The sequence below is a fragment of the Peromyscus maniculatus genome, chromosome 5, assembly GCF_049852395.1.
Source record: "Peromyscus maniculatus bairdii isolate BWxNUB_F1_BW_parent chromosome 5, HU_Pman_BW_mat_3.1, whole genome shotgun sequence".
Classification (NCBI taxonomy): domain Eukaryota; kingdom Metazoa; phylum Chordata; class Mammalia; order Rodentia; family Cricetidae; genus Peromyscus; species Peromyscus maniculatus.
In genome coordinates this window covers 45,855,456-45,869,524 of record NC_134856.1, presented here as the reverse complement: position 1 = coordinate 45,869,524, position 14,069 = coordinate 45,855,456, and the positions used below count along the sequence as shown (strand labels likewise).

The following is a 14,069-nucleotide window of genomic DNA, read 5'->3' as shown; positions in this document are numbered from 1 at the left end:
ATCCAGGTGCAATAGCACCTATCAATAATCCCAGAGCTGGAAGGCAGAGACCAGAGGATGTCTGGGTTTACTGGCCAACCATTCTAGCCAAATCTCTGTTAGCTCCGGATCCTGGTGAGAGACATCCTTTCAGAAAAATAAACTGAGAGTGATTGAGGAAGACATCCAGCATTTACGTACACACACATGTGCACACATACATGAACAAATGCACACTCATACCCCAAGCACACACAGTGCACATTGTTTTAGAATACAGAGACCCTCAAACCCAGAGTCATACTTTTATAGGAAAGAGGGAAAGAGAGAGCTGATGTCATTCCCAAGGCCACCCAGGATTTACTGCCATAGTGTAGTGTTCTGGATTCCCAAGCCAGAGCTTTGTCTCAGCATAAATTACTTAGGATTGGCAACTTGACACATCCGCTCAGATGGAATTACGGGGTTGATTTAGAGCTAGAGAATGTGTGCTTCCGGGCAGAAAAGGACAAGAGAAGAAAAGAAAAAAAGGGACACCAAGGTGGGGTGAGGTGAGAATGGGGTGAGCACGTCCTTACAGAAGGAGAACAGGAAGAAACAGCAGTGTGTGAATCCCACAGGACATCAAATGGTCACAAGACAGTCATCTCTGGTGCTCATTCAAAAGAACCACTACAAGAATAAAAGTAAATATAGATAGATGATAGATAGATAGATAGATAGATAGATAGATAGATAGATAGATAGATAGAGGATAGATAGATGATAGATAGATAGATAGATAGATAGATAGATAGATAGATAGATAGAGATATAGAGATATAGAGATAAAGAGATATATAATTTTTCTTTGCTTTAGTGAATAAGGGATATGGGCATATCAAGATATAAAAGATGTAAATTTTCATTCATCCTATTTCACCTTCTCAAGGCCAGTGAATAAAATATAATGTATAAGCATAAGTGACATACCACAGACCATAAAATTGATCTCAGAATCCATTCTCCAAACCTTTATCAAAGTGGGAATCTCTTATTAAGGTTTTTGTTTTTAATTCATAAGCCAATTTCAATTACTTCTTTTAAAAAAAGAAAAGAAAAATATTTTAAATTGAGTCATCACATCACCCAAGCTGGTAGACTTTGACCAAAGATACACAGGAAGGAATGTTCTATATTTCCTTCAGTCTCATTTTAAAAAACAAAGAAAATTTATCTATGATTCTCTGACGCTGCTTGATAATTAATCAGAAACAAGTTGGTCCCTCCTAGAAGGGAGAAGACTTATGTGGACATCTGTATTTCCTGAGATTACCTTGTATATATTAGTGCATATATTTGGTCTTGGTAAGTTTGTTAAAATGAGATTTATTGATTGACTCCACTTTGAAACTGGTTAACATTACTCCAGCCTGTGTTTCTGAAATCCATTTGACCATACATCTACGCTACCATCATTTTCAACAAGGCCAATCTCACTAACACTGCGACACTGTTAACCCTATTCCTCCGATAGGAAATTAAAGAACAGAGGCTAAATAGCTTCCCCATTCTTAAGTGAATGAGAGGTAGCAGTGATTTAAACCCAAGAAGAGTAAATCAATCTTGGAGTGTCTAATAACAGATGCTCTTCACCGAAAATTTTATTATCCTCAGGAGAAAGTTGAAAAGAGAGATGCAAGGTGGAGAGCTGAAGTTCAGATACTCGGCTCTGTGTCCTGTGACTGTAAGGGAACTTGTGGTCCAAACATTCAGGGATTTAGTTGGATTTAAGTGCTTGGATCTCAGCATTGTGAGCTGTAAGTGTGATTTCAAGGAAAGGGAATGGGAGGGGAGAGGAGGGGAAGCAGAGGGGAGGAGGAGGAAGGAAGAGAAACATGAATGAGGGAAGGAGGGAAGGGAGTGGAAAGAAAGGACAGGAGAGGGAGGAGGGGGAAGGGTCCATACTAGAGGTAATTAGAGCACAGGGCAGAAAAATTAGCCATAGCCACTAAGATGTCATGTGGCAGAGCCTGGATCAGCCTGAAGGTGTAGAATCCTTACAGCTCCATATGCCAAAGCCTTTCTTGGCATGTTAGATTCTGGAGTGATGGGGAAGAAGTTGGTACAAAATACAATACTACAATATCTTTCATTCTGCATCAAACTCAGCCACTGAAGTTCATGGCCACATGACCTCAGGTGCATTCCATACTCACACCATCTGTGCTGAGGCTCCCCTTCCCTTAGGCTTCAAATTATTCCACTGTGCATGATTCATTTCTAATTTATCAGCTGTCATCTAAGGCCTCAGCTACTAAATATATTAATATTATCATTTTAGACTTAACAGTTACAAAGGATTTTATGCCACACCTTTAACAAGAAGCACTGATTATTTGAAAATATCTCAGGGGACCTCCATTCTTAAGCAATGATGTGTGTCATGAATACCTTGAAAACTGAACTTAAGGGACTTTACTTAAACATAGTAAGTTTTACTTGAATAAGCACAGTGATGTAGCACAGAAAGAATGTCCACACAGTTCTGCAGTGGGTGTTAGACTAATCCATCCTAGAATACACAGAGAACGGGAGTTACCTCTGTCAATCCACCACATAAATAATTTCTCTACAGACAGATGTTTGATTTTAACAACAAATCCTACAGGGATGAGAAAATGCTGCTTATTTAGGGCAGAAGGACTTAGTTATGGAAAGAAAATTGACAATGGAGAAGCATAAACAAATATTCCTCTTTTAGCAATAGGACATATCCTGACTTTACAGGCTAGATTGAGCAAATTCATGAAGCAATTTGATGTACTTCAACACAATGCATGTGTTTACATCCCATATTTAAATACTTTATTTTTGCGGCATACAATCATTTTCTTCATTGCTTGTTATTTTAGATATATTCACAAATTGACTGGTTTCCAATGAACCCATTTTAAGGTTTTTTTTTTTTTTTTTTTGGTTTTCCGAGACAGGGTTTCTCTGTGTAGCTTTGCGCCTTTCCTGGAACTCACTTGGTAGCCCAGGCTGGCCTCGAACTCACAGAGATCCGCCCGGCTCTGCCTCCCGAGTGCTGGGATTAAAGGTGTACGCCACCACCGCCCGGCTCCATTTTAAGGTTTTTAAAGACATGAAAATAAAGACTTGCATTTGCATTCTATCTCAGCCTAAGAAACAATAGAACATTGCTACAAAATGTATCTAAGGACACTCATGGAGTGTCATATGATACACCAGAACCTGTGAGGACTCTAGATTGATAACCATAAAGTCGGCGCATGCTTAACTCTATTCTATTAAAATTAAAATGCCACTGTACTCCACTAATTGGTAACTGTTATACAGCAGTTACCAATGCTCTTGCTCCAAAGACCCAATGGATTCCTCAATCACTGATAGTACAAATGTTTGTGTACAATGTGTTTTTTTCTTATGTATACATGTATGTGATAGATTTAGTTCATAAATTTGGCACAGGAGAAGAGTAACAACAATAACTTGTAACAAAAGAAAACAATGATAGCAATGTATCATTTGTGTGAGTATGATCTCTCTCTGCCACTCAAACTAGCTCATGATAGGACACCATCCTTTTCTTGTTTGATGTGGGGGGATATGTGCCTACATGATTTTCAATAAAATGATGTAAATAATACTGGCACTGAGGTGAAATGATGTGAATGATGTAGGCATTAAGATGTGGCACTAGGCTACTACATACAGGCTACTTGTTAGCCAACATAACTACTAAGTTACTAATGAGCAGGTAGCATATACAGTGTGGATACAGTGGTCAAATGATGCTTTATATTCCTTGTGGGACAGAGTAAAATGATAGGAGATTTCATCCCAATTCTCAAAACAGAATATAATTTAAAACCCGGCCTGCTTAGTATTCTTTTACCATTGTTGAGGGAAAGGGCTGAAAGCAAAACAAAAAGTTAGGAGGAAATATTACGCCAAATAGGGAGAGATTTGACTGTACTATAATTCTAGTATCAGCAGGGATTGTGTTTTTGTGTCACTTTACATTAATTTTTGTACTCTATTCCTCAACGCTGTGAACTTTCTGTAGGATCTAGGTACAAACCCTTCCTAGCCACTTTCCAGCATCTGTACTCCTTGGCAAGTTTTGGTTCAGAGCTGCATTGCTCTGCATTTAGCTTCTGACACCGCACGTGCTCACAGGCTCTGTGCATCTCCAAATCCCACTTTCCTTATGAGCATTCCAGCCAGTGGTTTTAGAGCCTGTCGCAACCTGGTAAAAATCTCATTTTAGCTTCATTGCATCTCATAAAATCCTATGACCAGATGAAGTTAATCACACTCACAGGTATCAACATACGGACTGCAGGGTATCCATTTGAAGGAGACAGTTCAGCCCTGGCTCTCCTGTCAGGATCCTTCCTACTCATTTACTTGGTAAAATCCATAGTATTTCTCACCCACAGCTGGACACTATGGGTTGTTTCTCAATCCTTGCCTGACTTTTCTTCACCAAATCTTCTGATTCCTCAGAAAAGATTTCTCTCTATCAAAAATACTGGGTTTTTTGTTTTGTTTTGTTTTGTTTTTTGAGACAGGGTTTCTCTGTCTAGTTTTGGTACCTGTCCTAGATCTTGCTCTGTAGACCAGGCTGGCCTTGAACTCACAGAGATCCTCCTGGCTCTGCCTCCCAGGTGCTGGGATTAAAGGCGTGTGCTACCACCACCCGGCTAATACTGGGATTTTTATCTGTTGGTTTCATCTACTTATACACGACCTGGTAGCTTGGCTGAACACCTCTCCCAACCTGAGCTAAATACTGGAAGGAGTGTTTAAATAAAATAAGTAATATATAGCCTTTAATAAATCACTCAAAATCTGACATTCCTTTATGAACACTTCATGTAATTAATAGGAAAAAAAAGCAAATCTAAATAAAAAAAGAAAAATGTAATCAAGTAGGTTGACAACCAGCAAGAGATAATTAAAATGATCCTGTTTTGTTTCTTAGTTTCATTAACATGCAAATGAGATTCATGAAGTTTGATATTGTGTTTCAGCAAGAGCCATAGAAACAAATTAAGAATGAAAATGAGTCCCACCGATGGAGATTCCTGTTGAGTATATAAATTAATGAAAACTATGATTGCATCCAATTAATAAAATATAATTCTGGGATTTATTGGGCCTCAAAAATGAAACAAAGCTTCATAGATAAATTAAATTTTGTTTCTTTTTGGGGGGACCCCATTCTGTGAAGGCTTTGAAGACTTAAGGGAAGGCCAGTTAATGTTAAATTCTGCTTTCCTTGTAAAGGCACAAGGTAAAGACTTTGCCTTCAAATTAGAGTGTTGTAGAAACGGTAGCCCTGCTAGGAGGGACTTGGTGAAAGATCTAAAATGTCTCCCAGAGAGCAAAGAGAGTCTGGTGCTTACGCAGTCAGAGATCCAGAATCACAAATAAGAATCTCTGACTACAAGGTACTTATAAGGAACAGAGAAGCATGATCAGATTCAAGGGCCTTCATGTCTCCTATTGGATACAAAGATCTCAGTGTTCTCCTCCATTGATACATTCAGTCATAGAAACACACCAAAGTGCACACCTCAAATAGTTTAAGATTTTTAACCATGTCGAAAAGCTTAAAACCCTGTCAAAGGATCATGAAAACATATTTATAGTCATTGGAACTGAGTGATGTCTGTGATGTCTAGCGTGTACCAGATGACAACACACACACACACACACACACACATACACTCACTCACTGTTATGTATGTCCAAATTCCCCATACTGAAACTCAAGCATTAAGCAACAGCAGCACCAAGCAGAGTAATAATAGCAAGGAATAGATTTTTCAGTATGGTGGGAGAGAAGATAACATAAGCAAAGTGTGGTCTTGAAAACATGATATGTTGGGAGTCTGCTTTTCTGTCTGTTGAAATGACCTAGTGTTTGTCAGTGTGTCCCTTCAATCTTTGTGCTGATGTCTTTTGCCCCAGTATTTTAAAGACTGTAACCCCAGTGACAGTCATTAGCATATGGTTGTTTGGTATGGTGTGCTCTCATATCTCCTGCAAATGAATTGTCTTTATTTGTCTTCTCTCTCCCTGAATCATATGCAAGCCACTGAGCCCAACCTAAGAAACAATAAACAACCAGAACTGAGTATTCCTCAAGGGGCAGAAAAGCTTTATGAAGCTCTTGATCCTCAACAGCAGAGAAAACCATGTCAACCACATCGAGAATTAAACAAACTGAGGGATTACTATTTTTAAATATGCAGTGTGCTTTAAAATTACTTCTTGCAGACTTCTTTAACTTGAAATAGGAAGCCAATTAAGTTCCCATCATTCCTGTATCCATAATGATTGCAAATCATTGCAAAATTTTTTTCTTTACAAGATACATAAAAATCTTACCAGATTGAATAAACTAAATTCTTTGGGTGTTAAAATGATGGTATAGAGTTTTCAGGTAGGATGTATTTCTTTGCCTTTCCTGAATGGAAGGCAGTGTCATAAACTTCTACATTATTACCATTGGCCTATTTAGACTTATGCTTCTTTTCACAGTGTATCACTTGCAATGATTTTATTTAAAAAACAGAAAATTAACAAGATTCATCATGAGCCAAAGGGTTTGGGGAAGAGCAGACTTACCATCTCTTCGATTCAACCTTGCAAATCCAGGACCATGACTGCTGGAGAGCTCAGAAGAACTGCTGAAGGATGCCGGAGGCAAGGCAGACACCAGGGGCTCATCACAGTCATCTGCCAGGAGGGAAAATGCCACGTTCCAGTGAGCACAGAGCTGACAGTTCTCTTCAAATCAATAGACACAACAAATAAACACAACATCAAAACTAGGATCTAAGCCATGCATGGTGGCACGTGCCTGTAATCCTAGCAGGAAGGTGCAGGATGATCAGGAGTTTAAGGTCATCCCCAGATATACAGTGAGTTCAAAACCATCCTGGGCTGCATGAAACCCTGTCTCCAATAAGTAAACAGAGAGACCTGGATTCTATAAAAATATGCCTATCATACATGCAGTCTGCTGCTGAAGTCTGTCAAGCTCAGTAACAGTGAAAAAACAACAGATAGATAAGAGATTGTAAAAACACAGAAGGAAGACACTATAGAAATTATAAAATAAAATATGTTAAGATCAAAAGATTTGCTTTAAAAAGAATTTTTTGATGAGCAAAGAGATGTATAAATTTAACTACATTAAAATGAAGGAATTTTGTGGCTTGGTGGTACATACCTGTCATCCCAGGAACTCAGGGGCATGCTACATAAAGATCTCAAGGTCAAAGCCCAGCTGGGCTAGGAAGTGAACTCAAGGAAATGTAGTCAAATTAGTAAGACCCTATCTCAAATTATGTAGAAAAGCAGAGCAAGTGCTGGGCATCTGGCAAAGTGGTAGGGGGATTGCCTGGCATGGGGAAGGCCCTGGGTTCAATCTCTGGTACCACAGAACAAAAAGAATTGATGGTTTCTAAAAGACAGTATACAGTGAAGAAAAAGAATCACAAAATGTATAAAGTTCACATAAAAGAAACAAATAAGACATATGTGCTTCTATAAGCACTTAAAAGTTTGTTGAAATATTTAGAATTTTGTAGAACATATGATATATGTATATATACATACATATATATGTATATATATGTGTATATATGTATATATATGAAAGATATATATATGTATATATATATATGAAAGAATTATATAAAAGAAGTACAAGCCAAGATATGATCAGTAGCCTGAATATAGAAAACATTTTAAGGGTCACTAGGCTTGGCCTGAGAGGAGGGGACTGGACCTGGACCTGCCTGAACTGAGTCTAACAGGTTGATCTCAGTCCTTGGGGGAGGCTTTGCCCTGAAGGAGGTGGGAATGGGGTGGGTAGGCTGGGGGGAAGGGGAGGGGGGAAAACAAGTGAATCCATGGCTGATATGTAGAACTAAATTGTATTGTAAAATAAAATTTAAAAAAAAAAACACACAAAAAAAACATTTTAATGAAGAAAAATAAAAACACCTTCCACTTAGTTAGAAAACACACTAGAAAAGTAGTTTGAGGCTTGGCCAGAGACCTTGCAGTACAGAAACCATGCATATTGATTGACACACACGCTTAATAAACACCAGAACTACAAGTAGATACTTCTTTATAAGCAGCGAATGGACAAACTGTGTGGGGTCCAAAAAGTTGGTCTAGGGGAGTCCCTCCATACGACTTATAAGAAAGCACCATGAGCAACTACTTGTAGAAACAACTGGCCATGAGCTTGTGAATTTGAACTTCATCATGTCCCAGACTCCACTGATTCCATTAAGAAGAAAGTGCTTCTGGGAATGGCTTACCCATGAGGAGCAACGGTTTCAGGAGGCCTCGTGAGTACCACAAGAGTGATACACAAATGCTAGCAGTTTTCATTTCCCATTAAACGAACAAAGCTGGACACTACTGACTGAGCTGCAGATGCAAGCATCTCTGTACCCAGAGGCACATGCATCACTCATAACAGCAAAGGACCACTCACAACCCACATGTAGCAACCAAAAAACAGACAAGGATGACATGGTTCACAGTAAAGTAATAGTCCGCCATGAAAAGGAACTACAGTAATACCAAAACGTTAGCTCATAGAAGTATAATTTTAGTGGAACAAATTGAGTTGTAACAGCATAGCATATCTGTTAGTTTGGGAAATTTTAAAATGCAAAGCTAAATAATATGTTTTTTGGAGGCATACATGACTTGTCATTCCAATGATTTTAAGAAAAGGAATGAAACTACAAAACTTCAGGATTTATTTGCACCTCTGGAGTAGACTTAAGATGAGAAGAAAGTGCCCCGGATGAAGTCACCCAAGGTCAAAGTTTGGGTGTTAACAGCACCTTCAAAAATTCCATTTTGTTGCAATGCTTTAAAAATATATAAGCATTGACATCTATGCATATACCTGTGTGGATCTTAGGCTCTATTAAAGTAGAGACAAGTCTCCATTTATTTATCTTAAATGTATATCACATAGACTGTTCTCTGTGTGCAAAATCATGGGAGGGGGCACATATATGTATGGGTGTTTGCATGAATGTGGAGGCCAGAGGTCAACCTAGACATCTCACTTGTCTGGGGGTTACTGATGAAGCTGGGCTGGCTGGACAGCTAGTCATAATGTTCAACCTGTTCCTATGTCCCCGGTGATGGGATTACAAGTGCTTTCCCGCACACCCAGCTTTTGTTAGGCAGGTTCGAGGGATCAAACTCAGATCCTCATGCTTGTTTGGCAAGAATGTTACAAACCCATCTAGCTCTCCAGCCCCACTTATATTGCTATTTTACTATTAAAAAGCAAAGTACAAAGACTAATACAGGAATAATGTTTGCTTTGATAATGATACATGCTTAATTTACTCTATATGAGCTTTAAAGCGCTTTACTTTTTCGAATTAAGAAGTTATTCTCACTTCTGCTTTAATCAGAAAACAAGTTCATAGTATTTTTACATATCTTGGTAATTTAAAAGCATGCAGGGTTATTGCTTTGAATGTTTTCTTTGACAGTAATTTAATTTAAATTAATTCAAAAATTATCTGTATTCACCTGAAATGTTGCAGAGTTCTTTCTGCCTGAACATAGCTTGCTCTTGAATGACTTTCACAAGAATTTGCCCAATGTTGCCTTGTGTTCCTTGTGTTCTTTTGGGGTTTGTTGGTTTGTTCTCTAGGGTTTTACTCAGTATTAGCAATCAAAACCATGGCCTCAAGCATGCAAGGCAAGCACTCTACCAACTGAGCCACATTCCCAGCCCCCTACTTAGTTTCTTAATCACATTTTTATGTAAAGCTTACTGTTTCCTCTTTTGTACCTTAAATTCTCTAGCTGACTCTTAAGGAAGATGGGTTCTTGCATGTCTATTGATTACCTTAAGTGCTAATACCAGCCAATCTAGTTGTTAACTCAAGTATTAAGGGGTGTAGACATTTAAAGATTTACAACCCATGGAGTGTTGGAGGGAGTGGGTGATTTTACCCAATTAGACAAGCAACAACCAAAATGCTTTAGTACACTGTGGGAGCTAACGTGTGTATGTGTTTGTACACACAGAAGTGCATTATATATACGTGGGGACTCTGTGTGTGTGTGTGTGTGTGTGTGTGTGTGTGTGTGTGTGTGTGTGTGTGTTCACTAAAACTGCCTGCTTTTTGGGTCATTATCAGTATGCAGGTGTGTGATTCAAGGGGCTGTTTAACTGCTTCTCAAATCAATTATGCAGATCAGAATTGATCCTGTGAATGTAGAATGCATCTCTGCTGCAGTCACTCTGGAAGGTATATATTTATTGCCCATTTGTTTTTGTCAACTGTAAATTGAGAATCCATATTGCTCCACTTTCAGTTTTTAAAGAACAAGATTGAAATAAGAGAGGGGGCATTTCTCCCATTTGTGGGGAGAGGGACAGGCAACATGAGAGGTGGATCATGGAAGGTGTGAGTGGGGAGCTCTGAGGTTGGGTCAAGTTCCAGTCGACCTTCACATGAGTGGCACTATTCTTTACCATGAGCCTACAAATCCTTCTATAAGATGCTGTGAGTTTTCCTAGCAATAGAGGGTTTTAGTCATTCTTCTCCCACTAACTATAACATAGTGCATACTTTTCCTGAGAACTTAGATCATTTCACACAGAATGACTGGCCTTTATTCTTCCCCATTGAGATATTAATATTAACAACTTATCAGTGAAGTCTTTGAGGCACAAAGCTTGGCTCACTTTCTTATCTTACTGTCGTAGAATGGTGATATTCACAAATCAAGTTGGAGCAGGAAATCAAGTACGTAAGAACTCCATAATTATAAAGACTATGTCTTCAGTTTTCACTGTCTGGATATTGTGGAGCATCAGTAAAACATGTCTTGAAAAGTTGTTCTCTCAAGTTCAGGGTTTCCCATGCTTTTTGTTTATTACACTTTCGATCTTCAGTAGTTTTGACCTCAAGGGAGGAAGGCCCTGGGCAGCAGTGATGAGTCTGAGATGACTAAACAGGGCATTTTCCTGTGAGTATTAATGAAATGGAATTATAGATTACATATAGGCCTCCTGTGAGTTTCATTCCAAACTGAATGAAACTGGTTTTTTCAGATTGCCATAGCAAAATGAGAGTTCTGGACAGATGACACTGAAGGACAATGTTTCAGCTCAAAGATTCTCAACCAGAGAGGACTGTAGCCCTGGGTAACACTTTGAGGCAGGTTACTCCTGGCAACCTGTAGATCAGGGTCAGAGATGATCTGCTGCATACTGTATAATACATAGGGCATCACTCTACAGTACAGTTTTCCTCCTAAACTCCAATGGTACTGAAGTTGGAAAACAGCATCCCACATTCAAAACCCAGCTTTCTGCTGGAGCAGTCTTAGCTGGGCATCTCCAGCTTCCTCTCCTGTTTTAGCATGGGTGAAACTCTAATTTACAGCTCTTTTGCATTTGAATAAAGATCATTCAGGATACATTGGTATATATGCCTTGAAGGCAGGAAGTGTGAAACACTGAAATAACAGGTTATTTCAGCTTAACACAAAATTATGTTTTTGTTATTAAATACTATATCAGATCATAATAGCATCCTGGTCTCTTCATACCAGTAATGTTGTTGGTAAAAATAAAAGTAAATAGGTGAAAAATAATAAAACACAGGGGAAATGGTGGGTGCACTGACTAGTGGAATGTAATAATATAGTTACCAAACATTTTGGGAAAGCTTACAGAACTCAAACTGGTACCAGATCTTGTTCAGATATTATTAGATAATTCTATTAGAATGAAAAACTCTTGTTATTCTGCATTTCCAAAATTATAACACATTATTTGGCATTTTTAAAAGTTACATGAGGATTTGTGTTTTTACCATGATATCAGCTGGAAGTTGTAAAACTGTGGATTTTAGTCTTTTTGTTGTTTAAAACAGTGGTTCTCAACCTGTGGGGTCATGACCCTTTCACGAGGATCACCTAAGAGCATCAGAACACACAGATATTTACATTATGATTCACAACAGTAACAAATTACAATTATGAAGTGGCAATAAAAGATAATTTTGTAGTTGGGGTCATCACAACATGAGGAACTGTATTAAAGGGTCATAGCATTAGGAAGGTTGAGAACTACTTGTTTAAAAAATAAATCTGCACATCAGTTACATGTAGATAGTTAAAGAATTGTGTTAGAATATCCATAATGGGAAAGAAAGTTTTCTAACTTATGTTGAGGTATTTTTATATACACAGAAAGTGTGTGTATGTGTATGTGTGTGTGTATGCACACACACACACACACACACACACACACACACATGCGTGCACGCACGCACGCACGCAGGCACACATGCATGTACGGGGACAGAGACAGAGAGAGAAACACTCCAGCTTTCAGATCAATAGTTCAGAAAAGTCAGCATTTTTTCCTTCCATGGAAGAAAAACTTATCCTTGTCATTAAAAAGACAGTGATAAATTAGATCTCTTGCAAGCTGCGTGTATGAGAACATCCGATAGTCTCTCACAAACAAAGGTGCAAGCTGTATTGAAAATATTTTAATACAGCTCGATAGAAAGTAATTTCCTTTTATTTTGCAAAAGGCTTTAATGCATAATTCTCATAAGTAAGTAAAAGCTGTTCAGTTTTTAATAAAAGTAATTCAATTTTCTTAAACTGTTTGCAATATTACCTGAACCAAGTTAATAAGTGTATATTATGGGTGCTTACATTCTCAGTCTTTTACATCTCTTACCTCGTTTGGTCCTGACGAATACCCTATGCTGTCCTATTAGATACTGGGGCAATTTTGTCCTGAACAATACCCTACCATAAACTATTAGCTGCTGGGACAATTGAGGGAAAATAAAGCACACTAGTTAAATAAAGCACCCAAGGACACATTAGAAATGAATGGATTCACAGTGTCTTATCTCCTGTTCTGTTTAAAAGAGAATTGGTCATCTAAAATATACAAAATAGAAAGTCAGGGCTGATTTGCAAGAACATGCAACTTAACTGCTGCTGAATAGCCACCTTCTCTGTTATTCCGAAAACCTGCCAAAATCATCTGCATCCTTGCTATTGAATCATACAGCCCATAAGGATATGCACTGGAGATTAGCATGGGAGGGGTAGAGAGGCAGAAAGATGATTATCTGGTAAGTTCCTTTATCCTAGAGACAGAGATGACTCATTTTATAGGGAGCTTTGAAAACACTGGAGCTTCATTCCTTCAAGGAAATGAATTTCACAGACCTGGACCAAACATTCCATTGTCAGTTTTAGGATTAAGGAATGGCCTCTTCCTCAAGAACTCCATATCCTTGAAAAAAAATTTTATTCCAGTCTATATTATTGAAAGCTCCTCTACTTGAAATTGGAAACCATGAACTAGTTTAAAGGGCCAAGTATACGATTATATTGATGTATACTATTAAAAAGTACTCTGAACAAGGCAAGATTTCATCCACAACAATAGTATTGTTCCATCACCATAAACCCTAGATCAGACAGAGCCCTGTCCCCTGCCCTGTCCTGACACATGGCCTGTATCTTTACCTGATATATCTCTGATGTCTGCCCCGTGGTTGACTGGCTATAGGAGGGGCAATGGCCAGCCCACATGGAGAAACAGAAGCTTCAGCAACCAGATCCAGAAGCCAACATTAGCTCCTCCAGGGAGTGCCTGCAAACAGCCAGGTCTTGGCAGGTGACAGACAGGATCCCTAACGTTTTCCTCTGCTTCCGCTTTAAGAGCAGCTACAAACCAAGTCAAATATGTGTTCCCCAATCCATCACATGGGATGTCCTGCTTCTACTTAGCCTGATCACAACTTTCCTATGCCCAAGGCCTCTAATGGGGTACACTGGAACCTTCTGTGTGTCTAATACTGTACAGCCTCACTCTCTTTGCCTGCCTTTGAGTCTCTGCCAAGCCCAAGTGACAGTGCCAACAGCTAACTTCTCTGCTGCAGCGAACAGTGAATAAACAGCCTCTGCTTGTTCTCATTTGGGTGGTCTGCATTTCTTTCCACCCCAGTGAGCTCTTCTCAATT

General features: G+C 38.8%; 1 protein-coding gene across 1 annotated transcript in view; it reads right to left on the bottom strand.

The window, feature by feature from the left end:
- Positions 1-14,069, bottom strand: part of Cntnap4 (contactin associated protein family member 4) — a 282,485-nt gene that overhangs the window by 232,436 nt on the left and 35,980 nt on the right. The window contains exon 2 of the mRNA XM_006974070.4: positions 6,625-6,735. Coding sequence (XP_006974132.1) covers positions 6,625-6,735 — 111 coding nt within the window. The remainder of the gene's footprint in view (positions 1-6,624; positions 6,736-14,069) is intronic.